Genomic DNA, 19851 nt, shown 5'->3' on the forward strand with positions numbered 1-19851 from the left:
GGACTTTTAAAAGAACTTTTTAACTTTCAAAAATTGTCACGAAGGAGCAAAGTCTTCTCTGCTTTGAAGATGCTATTCAAAAAAAAAAAAAAAAAGATTCTTAATTCACTTGATAAAATGTGTCCTGAGCATCTGCTGTGTGTAGCAGCAAGCGGAACAGACCGAGATCCCACCCTCGGAGCAGACAGCCCAGTGGGAAGGGGCAGATGAAAATAACCAAATGGGGTGCCTGGCTGGCTTAGTCGGTTAAGCCTCCAACTCTTGATTTCATCTCAGGATGAGATCATGCTCTCAGGTTGAGATCTCAGGCTCTCAGGTTGAACCCCACAGCACTGGGCATGGACCTGGCTTAAGATTCTCTCTCTCCCCCACCAAAAGTAAAGAACTAAACAAAATAATTTCAGGTCATAATCTGTAGTCTGAAGGAAATGAGCAGGATGGCATGAGAGAGAGCATGAATGGATAAGTCTTGACAACTGTGTGGATGGGGGATGCCTTTCCAGAAAAGGGCATTGAAGCTGGAGCTGAAACATACCACTTGGAGGTGTGGGAGGTTGTGGCATCCCAGACAGAGGGGGTAGCAAGTCTAAAGGCTGAAACGTGGGAACCAGAGGGGTGACAAGGGAAGCCAGCATGACTGGAGAGGGCTGTTGATGGGAAAATGGGAGTGGTAAAGTGCCAGAGGGGAGGGACACAGCAGACATACAGGGCCTGGTTGGGTGCAGGAAAGACTCCTGCACTCAATTTTTTTTTTTAAGATTTTATTTATTTATTTGACAGAGATCACAAGTAGGCATAGAGGCAAGCAGAGAGACAGAGGGATGCAGGCTCCCTGCTGAACAGAGAGCCCAATGCAGGGCTGGATCCCAGGACCCTGAGATCATAACCTAAGCCAAAGGCAGAGGCTTTAACCCACTGAGCCACCCAGGTGCCCCCAAGTCTCCAATTTTTAACCTAAATGAGATGGAGGCATGGGACAATTCTGAGCAGGGAGAGGTGTGTCCTTAGATGTTTATAGGGTCCCTGGCTGGGGGTTGAGGGGGAGCAGGGAGAACAGGGAAGAGGTTGCCGTGAGAGTCTAGAGGGGAACGATGCAGGACCAAAACCAGGGTGGGACCATCGAGGGGGCAGATGTGTGTGGGTTCTAGATCTGTGAAAGCAGAGCTGACAGATTTGCTGATGAATCGGGTGTGGGTGGTGAGACAAAAAAGAGGAATCAAGGATGACTCAAAGGTTTTAGCTTAAGCAGCTGGGTGGAGAGCGATGCTATTCCTGAGATTGGTAAGACAGTGGGAGGAAAGGTTTTGAAACCAAAAGTTCAGTTTAGACTATTTCCAGTTTGGGGTAGAGATCCATGAAAAGATGTCAGGTAAGGGCTTCGGCTGTTAACTATCTGGATTCTGGGGAGAAGTTGGGGCTGAGATGTAAATTGGGCCATCCTTGGTGCGGGATAGTGTTCAGAGCCTTGGGCCTCAGTGACTATCTCCATGGAGAGTGTGTTTCTCAAGAAAGGGGTGCAGATTCCAGGAGTAGTGTCCCCAACTTTAGAAGTCTGGAATAAAGGAGGAGTCCAGCGTAGGAAGCAGATAGCAATCAGAGAAGGTGGTATTTCAAAAGAAGGGGAGTGGGAAATGGATGATGACAAAGAGAGAGCTGCAAATCACAAGAGCAGAGTCTAAGACGGAATGGAGGGGATGGAGTTCCAGGCCTTTCTGTAGGGAGGGGGTCTTTTCAGAGGGGCAAGTAACACACCACATCATAAGTGGAGAAGGCAGGTCGGTGCAGCAAAGGTAGATGGTGAGGAGTTCCTGTATGATTATGTCTCCACATTCTGTGGTTTCTCGAACCCTTCATGATCTGCAAAGCGGGTTACTCATTTAGAAAGCATTTTGCAAAGTTCTTGGCTACAAAGCACTTTTTGGAGCCAGAAGATCTCACTTCTATTCATATCCTAGAGTAGCATTTCTCAGACTACATGGTGCAATTCATCTGTGGGTCATGGAATTAATTTCGTTAAGTCATGACCAGCATCTTTAAAAATACAATTGAATCGAACATGACAGAGAGAGTTGCATAGCGAAAGTCAGAATTGTGTCATGAAGCCCTTTCCCTGGATTCACACTACAGAATGCATTCTAGCTGTGAGTGCAGTCAAAACATTTGACTCAGACAAACTGCTCTAGAGAACTTATTGCCAGAAGTGCACAGGAGATCAGCATAAGACTGTTCAATGAAAGTGTTGTCTATAAAGCAAAAAAACTGGAAACCACCTGAATGTCCAGTATCAGAAGGATATATGGTGTTACATTTATTAGAAATACTACATAATATGGGGCACCTGGGTGGCTCAGTGGGTTAAAGCCTCTGCCTTTGGCTCAGGTCATGATCTCAGGGTCCTGGGATCGAGCCCCACATTGGTTTCTCCCCTTAGCAGGGAGCCTGCTTCCTCCTCTCTCTCTTTCTGCCTGCCTCTCTGCCTCCTTGTGATCTCTGTCTGTCAAGTAAATAAATAAAATCTTTAAAAAAAAAAAAAGAAATACTGCATAACAGGAAAAATGAATTCGTTTGATCAATCTGTGAACATGGGTAGATCTTAAAAATATAGTTGAAGAAAGCAAGTTTCAAATTATATTATTATGATAGCAATTCTTTGTTTTTTATTTTTTTAATTTTTTTCTAAAGATTTTCCTTATTTATTTGACAGAGAGAGAGAGATCACAAGTAGGCAGAGAGGCGGGGTGGGTGGGGAGGGAGCAGGTTCCCTGCTGAGCAGAGAGCCTGATGCGGGGCCCGATCCCAGGACCCTGAGACCATGACCCAAGTTGAAGGCAGAGGCTTAACCCACTGAGCCACCCAGGTACCCCTATAATAGCAATTCTTTAAATTAAAAAAAAAATGCAGGGGATACTATGTATTTTTGTGAGAAAATGCCAGGGTATAGGTAGTGAGGTAGAAGGCTCCAATAATACCTGTAATGTTTAGTTCTTAAATATATAGCATTTAAAAAATATGTCTGCGTGAGGATTTAATTCCGGGGTGATGGGCATATGACTGTTTGTTTCTAGTTGAAATTCAGAGCCTTCCACTACGTCGAGTGTCAATGATGTACTTGCTGGAAAGGGGTGGGGGCAGCCCAAATGGGCCTCGGGAGAGGTTTGGGGTGGGAGGTGATATGTGTCAGGGTCCTATTATGGAGGACCTATCTGTCCTGGAGGAGAGGGTAATTACCTACCTAACTTGGAGATAGAGAAAGCTGTGTGCAGGACTGTAGGACTGACTTTTGCGGGTGGGGAGGGACATGGCCAGCTCAGGGAGGAAGTCAGGAGAGCAATGCCATGGCTCCATTCTCTTCCAGTTCCTGATCCCAACTGGACAGACCCTGCCTACAACCACAGGGTCCCTGTCCTGGGTGGGACAGGCCATATGCGCCATCCAACAGGGAGGGTAGACAGCAGGAGTGCAGGGCCAGTGGAGAGCCTGGGGCAGCATTTCTTGGCCATTCAGCACAACTGCTGAGTTTTTTCAATCCCCATCTTACCATCTCTGAAAAAGGAATGTATCTTCCAGTGGAGGGTGGCCCAGCTTTGTGGACATGCAGCACGCTGGTATTTTGATAGCTGGTACAGCCCCATCTGTGCCAACCTGTGGGGTTTCAGCCTTAGGTGCTGTTTAGGGTTCTGGAATTTTCTGTCTTTATGAAAAGTCCATAACTGTATTTAAGAGGAACACTGATGTTCACTGGGCCAGCCCTCTGACCTTTCCCATGCACCCCTGCCTACCCCCAGGCTATGGACAGCCAGAAGCAGTTCACCGGCCCAGAAATCCAGTTCCTGCTTTCCTGCTCCGAAGCCGATGAGAACGAAATGATCAACTGTGAGGAGTTCGCCAACCGCTTCCAGGAGCCTGCCCGCGACATCGGCTTCAACGTGGCGGTGCTGCTGACCAACCTGTCGGAGCACGTGCCCCACGACCCACGCCTGCGCACCTTCCTCGAGCTGGCGGAGAGCATCCTCGAGTACTTCCGGCCCTACCTGGGCCGCATCGAGATTATGGGCGCCTCGCGCCGCATCGAGCGCATCTACTTTGAGATCTCAGAGACCAACCGCATGCAGTGGGAGATGCCCCAGGTTGGCCGGCCCGTTCACCTGCATGCTCGCCTCCCTCAACCCCCGCGCATGCTCCTCGCATGCTCGGACCCCCACAGGGGCGGACACCCGCTTCATACATCCACCATGCCAGCCCTGGGGGGCTCTTGCTCCACACGTGCAAGCCCATGCCCACCCTTTCGCTCCCATGTTGTGGGCCCTGCGGTGCCCTTGCACGTCCCTGGGTCTCCCCTGCCCACCCCTTGCAGATTTAGCCCAGAGATGGGTTGCACGTGCAGCAGCGTGGCTGTGCCCCTACTCGCTGCTTGAACACCATGCCTGCCCCTTGCACGCTCACTCTGGGAGCTCCAGCGTGTCCTTAGAGTTCTAGTCACACCCACGCTGTCACGTACTGGAACACGGTGGTTGTAGATCGTTAATACATCTTCCTTGCTCGTCTTCCCAGCAGCCCTGGTGTGCCCTCTCTCGGCCCTGGCCTACTCGTGCCCTCTCTTTTCACACTCACCGTGGGGGCTCTGGGGTACCTTGCTATGCTGGTCTGCCCCTCACCAGTCACCACGTGTGCCCCCAAATGCTCTCTGAGGTCCCAGCACATGATGTCTACTTACTTGGAGTCCACGTGTGGGTACACAATTCTTACACACTCACCCTGAGGATATGGTCCCAGCACACTATATGGTTGTTCATCCCTCACTTATTCACCCCCTACATGCCCTCTCTGGCATGCCCTCAATCTCCTGTGCACACTTGGACCACCCTCCAGTTTACCCCATGAACCCCTGACTATCCTTGGCCAGGCTGATCCTTGGCCCAATGTAGCCTATCTCAGCCTCTCATATGCCCACCCACAGATGTCTGAATGCGCCTTACACACCTACTTGCTGGAAGGTCACACTCATGTGGCCCTGGCAGGCCCCCAGCCCACCTCACACTTAGCTTGCGTGTTGCCCGCATTCCCTGTTCTCTTGCACTCCGTTTACACTCACACTTCTCCTTTGTTCCTCACCTGCACATTCCTCCCATATGCTCTTGCACACCCCCTCCCATCTCACACTTGTAGCCCATGAGGCTTGCACTCCAATCACCCCCTCAACAACTGGGCCCCTCATGTCTCCTCAGTGACACTTGGCGCAAGCACACCTGGGTTGTTGTCCCACACTGAACCCTGTCCTCATATCCTGGGCCTTAGCGCACTGACCCCCAGGATCCCTTGCACACTCATGCCTGCTTCACAGGCATTGACGCTATGAATTGTAGCCCCCTCCTGCACTAACACTCCCCTCCGGTTTAGGCCCCGGGCCCTTGCATGGCCACCCTGTGTGTCCATGTCTACCGTGGACACTTGAGCTCCACATGCTGGCATCCCTCCCCCATCCTCCCATACCACCACCCGGTTCCTCCCTTAGTCCCTGGTGCCCTCTCATGAGGCTCTTGCACGTCGGCCCCCTCACTTACTCCACAGGACAGCTCAAGATTTTGCACATTTCACCTGTGTCCCTCGGGGCCCGATTGCGTACGCCCCACCCTCACCCATCTGGCATAAAAGTGGTTGCACCATCCTTGCACCCAGGAGGTCTTGCCACACCCCTTCACCTGCAGGAAGCCCAGGTTCAGCACGGATGCTTCACACTCTTGTACAAGCTCTGGGAGCTCCATCCATCTTCCCCCACCTCCCCTTCTCACATGCTCCCCACATGTAAACTCTTTCTCTTAATTCCTGGACACACCCAGTTCTGCCTGCTCCCTCCTCCCATTCCAGTATTCTCCTGCTTGAGGCCCTGTATGCAGCGTGGACCTCGGTACTTTGCAGCCTTCTAATAGCGAGCGCTGTCCAGATCCCTCGGCATCTCTGAACTCATTGAAGCCTCTCGCCAACCCTATAACCGAGGTCCTATTAATATCCCCCAGTTTCAGGGCAGGAGGGGAGGAAACTGAGGCCCAGAGAGTTATGTCTAAATCATCCAACTCCTCAGTGGCAGAATCAGGGCTGGAACCCAGGCGGGCAGCAGAACCTTCGCCCTCCGCCCCTACGCTCCATCTCTCAGAGGAGCGGATAGCCTGGATTCTGGAGCCCGCTGGTGGGGAATCCAGCCCTGCATCTGCCACCTCTGGGCTGCGGCACCCTGAGGACATGACTTGCTAAGCTTCCATTTCCCCAGCTGCAAAACGGGGAGCCGGGCCCCTCGTCTGGGATCCTTGGTGAGGGTTCAGTGAGCTAGCTCCTCACTGTCACACCCTCGGTCCGGGGGGCTTGGCAGCGACCCGCGCGCTCACTCCGTGGCATCCCCACCCCGCGCGCGCAGGTCAAGGAGTCCAAGCGCCAGTTCATCTTCGACGTGGTGAACGAGGGCGGCGAGTCCGAGAAGATGGAGCTCTTCGTGAGCTTCTGCGAGGACACCATCTTCGAGATGCAGATCGCCGCGCAGATCTCCGAGCCCGAGGGCGAGCCGGAGGAGGACGAAGACGACGGCGCGGCCGAGGCGGGCGCGGAGGGCGCGGAGGAGGGCTCGGCGGGACCCGAGGGCGCGGCGGGACAGGCGGCGGCGGGCGTGACGGCGCGCGCGGCGGCCGCGGCGGCCTGGGCGCTGCGAGGCCTCAGCTACCGCAGCCTGCGGCGGCGCGTGCGGCGGCTGCGGCGGCTCACGGCGCGCGAGGCGGCCGCGGCGGTGGCAGCGCTGCTCTGGGCGGCGGTGACACGCGCGGCAAGCGCAGGCGCGGGCGCTGCGGCTGGCGCGCTGCGCCTGCTCTGGGGCTCGCTCTTCGGCGGCGGCCTAGTGGAGGGCGCCAAGAAGGTGACGGTGACCGAGCTCCTGGCCGGCATGCCCGACCCCACGGGCGACGAGGTGCACGGCGAGCAGCCAGCCGGGCCCAGCGGCGACGCGGACGGCGAGGGCCCGGGCGAGGGCGCGGGCGACGAGGCGGAGGGCGCGGGCGACGAGGAGGCGACGGCGCACGAGGCCGGCCCGGGAGGCGCCGAGGGGGCCGTGGCCGTGGCGGATGGGGGCCCCTTCCGGCCCGAAGGGGCGGGCGGCCTCGGGGACATGGGTGACACGACGCCGGCGGAGCCGCCCACGCCCGAGGGCTCCCCCATCATCAAGAGGAAGCTGGGGGTGAGAGGGCCCGCGGGGTGGGGGGCGGGCTCTGAGGTTTTGGAGACCTTGGGCCCAAGAGGGAGGACCAGACTGGGAGGGAGACTCTGAGAGACAGAGAGAGAAGAGAGAACCTGAGAGATAGGCCCGCAGAGACGAAACAGAGAGCATAGACAAGGGAGAGAGAGACACACGGTGAAGTGGACTCCGAGACGGAGACCTTGAAACAGGTAGTACTTCTGGGAGAGATCAAGATATCTGCACAAAGAGAGAGGAGAGACCCTGAAACCTAGTTAGAGGGGAAAGGCGACTGGTAACTGGAACAGCCCGGGACAGGGTCAGGGCCACTGGGAGAGCCCCTCAGATTTAAGCAGGTGGTTGTGAGGAATTAAGTAGCCCCCACCCTCAGGCCCTGAGTGCCCTCGGGCTGCGGTTGTCAAGGTGAAGGGAAGCCCTGGGGAACAAGACCTCCACCTGGAGTCACCCTGACTCTGCACAGTGCTTTGGCAAGACGTTCCACCTCCCTGAGCCTCAATTTCCCCTCTAAAATGAGACTTTGGTAATCCCTCCTCTAATGGGAGGAGAGGAAACAGATTGCCCTGGGGGAAATGACCAGATGGGGACCCAGAGAGGAACAGGCAGGCAGAGGCGCTCTGAGAGGCGCTTGGGGTGGCAGCTGGTCCCTGATGCTTGCCCTGCTTCCAGGTGGATGGAGAGGAAGAGGAGCTGCCTCCAGAACCTGAGCCGGAGCCTGAACCTGAGCCTGAGAAAGCCGAGTGAGTGGCCTTGGAGTCCAAGGGGCCTGGCCCCTGTCATTGCCTCCCTCCTGGACCCAGAGCCTCCTGAGATCATCCTGTGTCCTCAGCCTCACCCAGACCAGGCTGGGGCCCAAAAGGAGCCAAAAGGCTCCTCTTTTGCCTCCAAGCCTTCCTGTGGACTGTTCTCTCTGCTCGGAGCACTTTCTTACATGCTCATCTCGGTCTTCCTTCTCCTTCCCATTTGGGCTCACATGCCTCCTTCTCCAGGAAGCTTACCTTGACACACACACCCTGCCAACAAGTGGAAGATGTGTTTCTGGGGCTCCCACAACCCTCTTGAGCATCCCCCATCCAGCTCTGACCCCTCTGGGCTGCCACTGCCTGGTGACCGGTCTGTCACCCATGGAGGCAGTGACTCATCACTGTGTCCGCAGCACCATCCAGACCTGGCTAAGCATGGGATGGGCCCCCAATGCACGGCTTTGAATGAATGAATGATTGAATGAATGGATGGATTGCCTGGGCACGTCCTCACTCTTTCTGTGTCCTGCCCTGCAGTGCTGAGAATGGGGAGAAGGAAGAAGTCCCTGAACCCCCACCAGAGCCCCCCAAGAAGACAGCACCTCCTCCACCCCCTCCAAAGAAGGAGGAGGCTGGAGGTGGGGGCTTGGAATTCTGGGGAGAACTGGAAGTACAGAGGGTGAAGTTCTTGGTGAGGACCCCGCAAGGGCTTGCTGGCACCTCCTCTTCCAGGGAGACCTCCCAGGGCCTTCACAGCACCTCTTTTCTGCACCCTGTCCTGGAGCTCACCTGTTGCAGGCTTAATGCTCAGAAGAAGCCAGGCTGGCCTGAGGGCACAGATGTCCCCAGAGTCAGGACCTGGTCACAGGGCCGCATCATAGGTGGCCCCCCCCACTTAGGTGGCCCCCCACTTGGCCCCCGCTCAAGATCCTTATTCCAACCCCCATACCTTTTCTCCTCTGGGGCCACCTGCCTTGACTCTCCACCCCGACGTGCTAGTCAGAGCTAAATCCAAGCAAAGACATGCTTCTGTTTCTCCCACCATGGCCTGTTCCTTGGCTCTCAGCCTTTGGGTCAGAGCGACCGCACTGGTCCCAGCCCCTCCTGTCCGAGGTTGTGGGGAGAACTCGTGTCCTCAACCAACCCAGAAAGAAGGAAGAGAGTTTGGGACGGCAGGGCTCAGGGCTCTGCCTGTCCTGCCTCCTCTCCAGGCCCAGCCTGAGATGAGGGTCTGAAGGAAACCTCTTGGGGGGAAAGATGGTCCAGTGAGGATGCATGGGGAGAATGAGGGACAGGAAGAATGATGAAGAGAGAAAGAGGGAGGGAGAGATGGACGTACATGTCCTCTATCTGGGCTAAAGCAGACGGGGCAGCCTCACACAGGAAGCAACATACCAGAGAAGTTGGGAGTGTGGACTTTGGAAGTGAAGTGCTTGGTCTCAAATCTCAGGTCTGCCACTTCTTGGCTGTGTGACCTTGAGCAAGACCTCTCACCTCCCCAAGGCCCGGTGTTCTTATCGGTAGAATGGGCGGATCCGCTGTGCCCGCTTCGTGGCGGTGCAGTGAGAGCCACACACATTCGTGTGTATAAAGCTCTTAGTGCACGTCCTGGTATACAGTAAGCACTCAATAACTGGGACGTTGTGAACCAGATTTTGGATTGTTGGATGGATGATGGGGCAGATTCTCCAGGGAAGAAGGTGGACCGTAAGCTCTTTCCCTTTCTTTCCTCATTTTAGAACTACCTTTCCCGGAACTTCTATACCCTGCGATTCCTTGCACTCTTCTTGGCCTTTGCCATCAACTTCATCTTGCTGTTTTATAAGGTGCTGGTCACAAGGGGCCCAGAGGATAGGCGCTTATCTCTGCTGGGGGACAGGGTGGCTCGGCCCCTACCAGGTTCCCAGGACCCCCTGGGACAAGGTGTTGGATTGGGGGTTCCAGGGAGGTTCGGGCTGGACACCAGATCTTGGGATGCCCACAAGAGCGTGTGTGGGTATCAGGGTGCATCTGGGACAGAGCAGGAAACCAGTGCGGGCTTCCATGCTCAGCTCTGCCACTCACCAGTCCCATGGCCCTGGGTGCAGACCTTGGCCTCTGTGACGTGCACTGATTCAATGAAGCTTCTTTGCTTTCTCATAAGCTAAGGAGAAATCTGCAGGGAGGAGGAAATGGACAGCTTATGGAATGGAAGGAAAGGGCTCAGAACCAGACCTCCTGAGACACAAAAGGGCCTTGGGTTCTTACTAGAAGATCTAAATAACAGGGCAGCTAGATAACGGTATAGCTGGCTTCTGTGGGATCGAATCCCGGCTCCACCACCCACTGGCTGTTTGATGTTAGGCAAGGGCCTTAACCTCATTGCCCCTCAGTTTCCTCATCTGTAAAATGGGACACTGACAGTGTCTATCTCTCAGAGCTGTGGGGCTTACAAGAGGATTAGCACATGTAAAGCACTTAGAACGGTACTTGGCATATAGAAAGTGCTGTGTAAACATCAGTTATGCCTAATTTTAGCATTCATGTTAATACTGGTGGTCAGTCTCTGCAAGGATCTGCTGCCAAGGAGAATCAGCTCCAATGGCTTCCTGTCAGTTCGATAGTCAGATTCTCAGGACAGAGTCTGATTTGCTAGTTAGGGTTCCAGACCCACCCCTTATCTTGACTCACAGTCTCACTGAAGTAGCATCTGTCTACCCTCCCCGCCCCCCAACCGCTGCCTTCAGCCTCAGGAATGGAGGCTGTCAAGTGTGTTCCGCTTCCAGGTGTGGCAGGCCCTGACCGACCTCTGCCCCCTTCAGGTTTCAGACTCGCCACCAGGGGAGGATGACGTGGAGGGCTCAGCAGCTGGGGACCTGTCAGGTGCAGGGTCTGGTGGCGGCTCTGGCTGGGGCTCAGGGGCCGGTGAGGAAGCGGAGGGTGATGAGGACGAGAACATGGTGTACTACTTCCTGGAGGAGAGCACCGGCTACATGGAGCCCGCCTTGCGCTGTCTGAGCCTGCTCCATACGCTGGTGGCCTTCCTCTGCATCATTGGCTACAACTGCCTCAAGGTGGGTCATGACGGCGGTTCTGGGGCAGAGGCTCGTTGGGCAGGGAGTGGTACTGGGCTGCTGCGAGGGTCTAGGGCACGGGTGGGGCAATCTCCCATGGTGGTTGGAACGGAGGGGGCCTAGAACTGGAGTAAGGGCTGCGGGGGCTGGGTACAAGATTGGGGTCTTCGGCAAGGACAGTATTCAAACTCAGAACTCATGTGGGTCACAGGTGAGAAGCCAGGGCCTGGGACCCTATTAATTTCTGGATCAAGAGGCAGACTTTGTCACAGTGACTGTTATTTTCTGTATACTGATCAGCTGGCGAATGAAGGCTCATGGGGTTCTGTGGGGTCTTGGATGTGACACGGGCACTAACAGGGGAGTGTGGATTCTGACATAACAATGCCTGAGGTTTGTGATGCCCGAGAGGCATGTTATGAGAGCTTCAGTTGGGTTCCAATGGGTCTGTCGGAACCAATCTTGATGCTTTACTGTTGGAGGAATAGAGTTCTTTTGGCTTAGAACTTTTGCATATGCTGTTCCCTCTGCCTGGAATCCTTTCTCTCACTTCCATCTCCTTTTGCCTGCCTCTGTTTTATTCATCCCCCCTCCCTTGGGGAAGCCCCAGCCTCCTTCAGGCACCACTTTCGGGCTCTCATGACTTGCTCCTATCCCAGCCCTGAACCACCTGCCCACCTTTCCCCATGACTGCCCTGATTGCTCTGGGGAAGCTCCCCAGACGTGGGGTCTCACCCCCATGCCAGCAAGAATCTCCCGCCTCACACTGAGGCTGTGGTCTCCTTCTCCATGGCCTGATGCCCACCCCTGTGCCTCCCTGAACAATCCAGGTGCCCCTAGTGATCTTTAAACGGGAGAAGGAGCTGGCCCGAAAGCTGGAGTTTGACGGCCTCTACATCACAGAGCAGCCTGAGGATGACGACGTGAAGGGCCAGTGGGACCGGCTGGTGCTCAACACGCCGTAAGGCCCGGGCCCCCACCTCGGGGCGGGTGGAGAGCACAGAGCTGGGTTTCCACTCCGGGCCAAGCCTGGGCCTCAGAAGCCTGAGGTTCTGGTCACTGCCGGCCCTGACTCAGATTCCTCAAGCCTCAGTCTTCCCCTCCGTAATATGGACAAATTTTCCACGTACCTATGGGGGTGCTGGTGACACATGGAGATCCCCCGGCGCCAAACCCCAGAGATTCTGGTTCATGGAGTCTGGGACAGGGCCCAGGAACCTGCATTTAAATCCTGCCCCAATGTGTGATTCTTACCCAACTGCCATGAGTAGGCGATAGAAAATCACTTGGTTTTTTAAATTGACCTCAGAGAGGGGACAAGGGTGTGTGAGAGTGATGTGGTGGGACTCCAGACCCCCAAATTGAATTCCCAGCCCCCTCTGGCACCAACCCCCGACCCCTACCATCAAGTCCTATTTCATGTGCTCATACAGTGGAGCCATGTCATCTCTAGAGTAAGAACACCAGGTCAGGTTCAAAGCCTGGGTTGGCCACACCCTAGCTGGGAATTCTCAGTCAAGTCACTGAGCCTTTCTATGCCTCCATTTCCGAATCTATAAAAGGAGGGTGAATAATAGCACTGAGGATCTTGTAATGAAAAAATGAATTCGTGTAGTTTCTGAGGCACAGTGAGTCCTGGGTAAGTGTTGGAAGTTATTTTATTATGGGGTCCTGCCCAGGAGAGGTGGTTCAAGGAAGGGAGAGAAGCCACACCAAGGACATCCTATGCTCTCATTGTCACCATCAAAGGCACGTCTAACTTCTACACATTCAGGTGCACATGCTTCACAGAGTAAGGGAGAAATGTCTGTGTATTTTTTAAAGATTTTATTTCTTTAACTGAGAGGTGGGGAGGGGCAGAAGAAAAGGGAAAGGGACAAGCAGACTCTACACTGAGCACAGAGCCCGATGCAGGGCTTGGTCCCAGGCCCCTGAGATCACGACTTGAGCCAAAACCAAGAATTGGATACTTAACCAACTGAGCCATGAGGTGCCCCGGAAACATCTGTTTAAAGTTGTGTCTGCTCAAGACCTTGACCTCTAAATACCATTTCCCACAAAAAGGAACCAAGCTCCTCAGAGAAGCAGCAAATTTCAGGGCTGGGGTGGGGACGTGCAGCCAGCTGGGGTTACCTTGTGTCATGGAGCAAGGATGTGCTCAGTGGAAAGCAGCATCCAGAAGGGGCTCCCGCTGGACAGGTCAGGGCAGTCTGGGCCTCGGTAAGGAGAGGAAGTGCCACAGATCGAAGAAACACATCAAATAGGTCTGAACTCATGGATTCATGATAATCCTCAACGCCCAAACCAACGAAACTCATTCCCCATCTTGGCAGGATTTTAGGGCATCAGCCTGTGAATATGAAAACTGGTAACTAATGGGCCAGAATCATCATCCAAAGAGCTTACATCAAAGGGAGGGTAGTTTTGTCTTTTCTGCACCTCCCGCCTCCGCGTGCAGGACTGCTGCCTCCCTCAGGCTCCACCAATAAGTTGGGGTCATGGTTGGCCTGGGGCAAACTTCCCCTGGCATGAGGTCTTTAGACCCCAACTCCTAGGGGGGCGCAGCCCTGCTGAGCGGGGTTCCCTGTGTGAAAAGCATTGGAACTTCCGCCCACCCTGGCCTGGCTGGTGGCTGGCCCTTCCCACCCTAATATCTCTGGGTCTCTCTCTTTCGGCAGGTCTTTCCCCAGCAATTACTGGGATAAGTTTGTCAAGCGGAAGGTGAGGACATGGATGGGGAGGTGGCAGGGCCTCCTGGGCGGGTTTTTTTTTTTTTTTACCATTTTATTTATTTATTTGATAGAGATCACAAGTAGGCAGAGAGGCAGATAGAGGGAGAGGGGGAAGCAGCCTCCCCACTGAGCAGAGAGCCCAATGCGGGGCTCCATCCCAGGACCCTGAGATCATGACCTGAGCTAAAGGCAGTGGGCTTAACCCACTGAGCCACCCAGGCGCCCCAACTGGGTGGGGTCTCTTGCTGCCACCTGGATGTGCCGGCCCTGACAAGCAGTCACTTTATGTGCAACCCTGGGCAAGGGGTTTTGGCTACCTCAGTTTGCCCATCTGGAAATGGGCACAATGATCCCACCTCCCTCTGTGATGACATGATATGTGGAACGAATGCAGCAGAGTACCCGGCTTGGAATGAGGACCCAATAAGTATTAGTTAAGAAGGAGGAAGTGAAGTGCACAGACTCCAGAGGTGGACTGCCTGCTGTTCTGCCCCTAGCTGTGTTGGCCTTTCTGTGCCTTGGTTTCCCTCAGATTCAAAGTGGGGTTATTGTAAGAGGGCTGACCCCACAGGTGGTTGTGAAGATTACATGGGCTCCTGCATGAGCAGTATCTGGCACCAAGGAAAATTAGATCCTTCGTTTACTCAACAAATATTTATCGAGCACCTGCTTTGTGCCCAGAATTGCTTTAGGGTGCTGGAATCCAGCTGCAAACACAACACTCAGGCTGTCAAGACAGATGCTGAGCACATTTATAGGGTTTATGTGGTGATAAGTGTTGTACAAGAAAAAAAAGTGAAGAGGGAATGTGTGTGTGTGTGTGTGTGTGTGTGTGTGTGTGTGTGTGTTGGCCGGGCATAGGCAGGAAAGGACACACCAGTTAATGAAGTGAAAGGGTGACTTAGGTAGAAATCTGGAGGGAGTGTCTTAGGCAGGAGGAAGGCCCTGAGGTAGCAATATGTCTGGTTTATTTGAGGAGCTGCGAGGAGGTCTGTGTGTCTGTGTGGCTGGAGCAGAGTGAATGAGGAGGGTGAGGAGGAGAAGATAAGTTCACAGATGACAGAGACCCAATTATATAGGGTTTCTTGACTACCAATCTGATCTTAATAAATTATCTCTATGAATTTGGCTAATGAATCAACTGAAACTTTATCACTCTTGGACCCTCCCCCTGGGCATCTGAAGAAAGATCTGGCCCTTCTCTCCAGAAAGATGCACCCCAATTTCTCACACAAAGTTCAGAGTGTCCCCAGCCTCACCCCATGCAGGCTGTGGCCCTCCCCGACTCCAGCCATGTCCCCACCGCCACACACTCCCCTACGCAGGTCCTGGACAAGCATGGGGACATCTATGGGCGGGAGCGGATCGCCGAGCTGCTGGGCATGGATCTGGCCACACTGGAGATCACAGCCCACAATGAGCGAAAGCCCGAACCACCACCGGGACTGCTCACCTGGTGAGTCGGGGACCAGCCTGCAGGGGCCTGGGGTGGCCAGGGAAGGTGGCCAGGGTCTGAGTATCAGGCATCTGGCCATCCCTCTTCCTCTCGCCCTGCACAGGCTCATGTCCATTGATGTCAAGTATCAGATCTGGAAGTTTGGGGTCATCTTCACAGACAATGTGAGGAGGGGCCCATTGGTGGGGGAGGAACTATAGAAGAAGGGCCTTTGGGGAGCTGGGGCCCCCAGAACCCCAAACCGGGGATTGACTCCTGAGCCCCTGTGCACCTCGGCCTGTGAAGCCCACTGGTCCCTCAGGCCCCTTGTCCCTCAGGTGCTCTTGAATTCTCAGACTATGTCCTTCAGCAAAGGGTTCCCTCTGCCCCAGGGATGGCTTCTCACCCAGAGTGCTCCAGATCCTCCAAACACTCCCTAGGCAGACATGACACCCTGACCCCCAGAGCACTCCCATTCCTCTCAAATGTTCCCAGGCTCCCTGTTCCCACAGTGCTCCCTAACCTCGCAAGTGCCCCTTGACCCTCCTGAGCACTCCCTGACCCCCTGGGTGCTCCCCATGAGTCCCGCATGCTCCCTAACCTGTGTGCCCCTAACCTCCCTGACCCTGTGTGCCCACAGTCTTTCCTATATCTGGGCTGGTACATGGTGATGTCCCTCCTGGGACACTACAACAACTTCTTCTTCGCTGCCCACCTCCTGGACATTGCCATGGGGGTCAAGACGCTGCGAACCATCCTCTCCTCCGTCACCCATAATGGGAAGCAGGTGTGTGGAGGAACTGACTGAGGGCTGTGAGCCTGGCGGGGATGAGCTGGTAGTCTGAGTAGGGGTGGATGAGGGGGCAGGCCTGGGTGGCTCCCGTGAGGAGGGGCAAGGCCGGGTGGGCTGAGCCAGGGTGGGTGTGCCTGGTGGGACTGGGGAAGGAGGGCCACACTGGTTGACAGTTGCAGGGGCGGGGGTGGGGGGTGCTGGGGAGGCTGGGCCTGGGGAGGGGCAGGCTGAGCACGGAGATGACAGCACCCCTCCACCCCCTGCGCCTCCAGCTGGTGATGACCGTGGGCCTCCTGGCGGTGGTTGTCTACCTCTACACCGTGGTGGCCTTCAACTTCTTCCGCAAGTTCTACAACAAGAGTGAGGATGAGGATGAGCCTGACATGAAGTGTGACGATATGATGACGGTGAGCCCCTCCCCCCGGCGCTCGAGGGCCCTTAGCGCTCCCGTCTGTCAAGGGAGTTAATAGGAGAACCCACCTTGCAGATTTACCATGGGGGCCTTTGAACGGCGCCAGACATGCAGTCAGTGTTCAGCAAGCGTTCGTTGCTGTTGTCGTGTTATTTGAGCCTTTATTTTTTTTTTAAGATTTTATGTATTTATTTGACAGACAGAGATTTCAGGTAGGCAGAGAGGCAGGCAGAGAGAGAGGAAGGGAAGCAGGCTCCCTGATGGGCAGAGAGCCCAATGCGGGGCTTGATCCCAGGATCCTGGGATCATGACCTGAACCGAAGGCACAGGTCCAACTGAGCCACCACGGTGCCCCTATTTGAGCCTTTAAAGCTATTATTGTTGGAAAGGTGCTCACTCATTGTGCCCCTGTCACTCACGAGCCATGAGATTTGGGGTGGTCTGCCCAACCTCCTCATGCTCTGGTGTCCTCCTCATAAAATGCATGTGTCATAACAGTGCCTCCAGCCAACGGCTGATTGTAGGACTCCATGGAGCTCCCTCAAAAGTCTTACAGTGGCACCTGGTGTGTATTAAGTATTGTGTAGGTGTTAGCTACTCTCATTGTGATCTATGAAAGTTTCCCCCAGGGGCGGCTCTGTAGGTGGAGCAAGTATGTGGTTCTTGATCTCTGAGTTATAAGTTCGAGCCCGGTTGGGTGTAGAGATTACTTAAAAAAAAAAAAAGAAAGAAAAAGAAAAGAAAGAAAGAAGGAGAAAATTTCACCCAAAGCATCAGAATGCCATGCTTGTTTATATGTTCTCTTTTATTCTGATAATTTGTGGTCATGACCCAGACTGAGCTGTGCCTATGGAGGCATGGGCCACAGTAGAAAAGAATGATCTCATGGCTATTGTACAAGATGTCCTGTACTCTGGCTCCTTGCTCTCAAGACACAGTCCAGCCCCTCAGCCTGACATTTGAGGCCCCGCCAGACCTAGTCTTGCCACGCATAGCCCCGTTCCCACCACAGTCACCAGCCTGAACTCTTAACCGAGACACAGGGTTCTCTCACTTCCTGGGGACACAGAAAGAACAAGTGGAAAATCTTTCGCAAGTGTCAGGCAGACCGTGCCCCCCTCCTCACTCAGAACCTTCTTGTAGCTCTCTAGTGCTATGTGATAAAATCGAATCCCTCCCCTTGGTTCACAACACCAGGGAAAAGCCAGCTTTACCTGAGTCTAACCACAGTCTCTCTTGCTTTTTTGCTCCATGGCTGCCTGTCCTCTTTCGGTTCCCCTAAGACCATGTGTTTCCTCCCACCCAAACCCTTAGCATCTGACATTCTCTCCTTCTTCCACCACAGGCCTCACATCCACGCCCCTCTCTCACTTGACACGTCACCTTTCAACTTAAATGCTGCCTCCTACAGGAAGCCCTCCCCAACCATCAGCTGGCCTCATTTCTCTCCCTGCTCTTGCTTACTGGAGCTCTATTTTCTAGCCTCACTGAACCTCTTTCAGTTCCTCCTGGAGCACAATGTATTCTTTGCTCCCCAGCGGTGACGTAACGCATGTGGTTTTCTCTGCCTGGAACACTTTCTCCCACCTAACACCTCCTTCAAGTTCCAGCTCTCACATGTCCCCTCTTCTAGAAAAGTCCAGCCTGATCACCCTGAGTCAGGCTTTCGAAGCTTCAAAGCTTCCTGTGCTCCCTCTGTTTCTCCCCTGATCGCCCAGTGCTTCCCCCTGCCCTGGCTCTGCCCCCTCTGCCTGTGTCCTCCCTATCACAGCCATGATCACTTCTGGCCTGTCACTATCTGATGCCATGTTTGTGAGCCCTGGGAGGGCAGGGCCCAGAGCTGACTCAGTCATTGCTGTGTCTGCTCGTTCCCTCAGTCCAGGGCCCTGGAGGTACTTGGAGAATGTCGGATGATAGAATGTATGACCAGTATGCTTGTCACCCGCCCCCCAGTGTTACCTGTTTCACATGTACGTGGGTGTCCGAGCCGGTGGGGGCATCGGAGATGAGATTGAGGATCCAGCAGGCGATGAATATGAGCTGTACCGAGTGGTCTTCGACATCACCTTCTTCTTCTTTGTCATCGTCATCCTGCTGGCCATCATCCAGGGTCAGTGCTGGTCAGGGTTGTGAGAGTGGGGAGAGACTGTCTCCTTTAAGAGTGTAGTCGGCCTGGACTCATATCCTGGCTCTGCCTCTTCCTACTGTGAGACTTTAGGCAAGTCACCTCTCTGGGCCTCAGTTTCTCCATCTGCAAGTGAGAATATTAATAATCCTAACCTCGCAGGGTTACTGTGAGAATGAAGTTAATTCCTAGGTGTTTTGCTCATAATAAGTGCTCAATAAACACTAGGTGTTATCTTCAGGAAGCAGGGATAAGATGAGGGAGATGGGGCGTGGGAGGCAAGGCTCAGAGGTAGGTAGCCCGAAGAGGGAGGAGTTTGGGCTGGGTCGGAGTTTGGGCACTCACTCGCACCTGCTGCACCTGCCGCGGTAGGTCTGATCATTGACGCTTTTGGCGAGCTCCGAGACCAACAAGAGCAAGTGAAGGAAGATATGGAGGTAGGTCGAGTCTGGGGGCGACCCAGAGGGAATCCGGACCCCCGAAGGGGAGGGCGTTGAATGGGCCGGGATTCTGATGTCCCCCGCCACCCATAGACCAAGTGCTTCATCTGCGGGATCGGCAGCGATTACTTTGATACGACACCGCACGGGTTCGAGACCCACACGCTAGAGGAGCACAACCTGGCTAATTACATGTGAGCACGGGCCGGTTGGCCAATCAGGGAGGTGGGTGGGGCGTGGCCACTGACAGCGAGGGGCGTGGTGCTGGGCATCGGCATCAGCCCGTTAGGTGTGGTATCGGGGTGGATGGCTTCCCGGCCAGCCAATCAGGAGAAAGTTAGGGTAGTTGTTAACTATCTCCGTTGCCCTTCCCACCTCAGGTTTTTCTTGATGTATCTGATAAATAAGGACGAGACGGAACACACTGGCCAGGTAAGGGGGTGGTAATGGGAGGACTGTGGGCAGGAGTAATAAAAGGTCAAGCAGCAGGTGGCAGTAAGAAGCTCATGTCGGCATGAGCATTTGAAGATGTGACCAAGTCTTCCCCGTGCCCCAACTCTAGGAGTCTTACGTCTGGAAGATGTACCAAGAGAGATGTTGGGATTTCTTCCCAGCTGGCGATTGTTTCCGCAAGCAGTATGAGGACCAGCTTAGCTGAGACCCCCAGCTGGCCCTTCACCCCCAACCTCAAGTGCCTTATTCTCACAAGTCTCTTAGCCCCCAAGCCCTCCCTCGAAGGCAGCTGGGGGACGTGACCATGTACTGGAGAAGTAAAGTCTGTGCTATACCCCTGACATCACTGTGTTGGATTCTTGACATTTTGGGAATGGTGGGTGGGTGGGCATCCAGGAATTCCGCCCTCCCTTCTCCCCTTCAGAAGAACAAGA

The 19851-nt window shown here is 54.5% G+C and overlaps 1 protein-coding gene across 2 annotated transcripts in view; it reads left to right on the top strand.

Annotated features, from left to right (window-relative positions):
* Positions 1-19758, top strand: part of RYR1 (ryanodine receptor 1) — a 109839-nt gene extending 90081 nt beyond the window's left edge. For both annotated transcript variants that reach the window (XM_045076770.1, XM_045076771.1), the window contains 17 exons: positions 3786-4127; positions 6410-7216; positions 7901-7971; positions 8512-8665; positions 9714-9800; positions 10776-11027; positions 11858-11988; positions 13706-13748; positions 15085-15215; positions 15319-15379; positions 15835-15981; positions 16260-16394; positions 18353-18509; positions 18897-18961; positions 19058-19158; positions 19345-19396; positions 19527-19758. In XM_045076770.1, the coding sequence (XP_044932705.1) occupies positions 3786-4127; positions 6410-7216; positions 7901-7971; positions 8512-8665; positions 9714-9800; positions 10776-11027; positions 11858-11988; positions 13706-13748; positions 15085-15215; positions 15319-15379; positions 15835-15981; positions 16260-16394; positions 18353-18509; positions 18897-18961; positions 19058-19158; positions 19345-19396; positions 19527-19622 (2832 nt within the window). In that variant the 3' untranslated portion in view covers positions 19623-19758. The remainder of the gene's footprint in view (positions 1-3785; positions 4128-6409; positions 7217-7900; positions 7972-8511; positions 8666-9713; positions 9801-10775; positions 11028-11857; positions 11989-13705; positions 13749-15084; positions 15216-15318; positions 15380-15834; positions 15982-16259; positions 16395-18352; positions 18510-18896; positions 18962-19057; positions 19159-19344; positions 19397-19526) is intronic.
* The last annotated feature ends 93 nt before the right edge of the window (positions 19759-19851 follow it).

The sequence above is a fragment of the Mustela putorius genome, unplaced genomic scaffold (assembly GCF_011764305.1).
Source record: "Mustela putorius furo isolate JIRA1106 unplaced genomic scaffold, ASM1176430v1.1 tig00000196_pilon_pilon_pilon, whole genome shotgun sequence".
Taxonomy (NCBI): domain Eukaryota; kingdom Metazoa; phylum Chordata; class Mammalia; order Carnivora; family Mustelidae; genus Mustela; species Mustela putorius.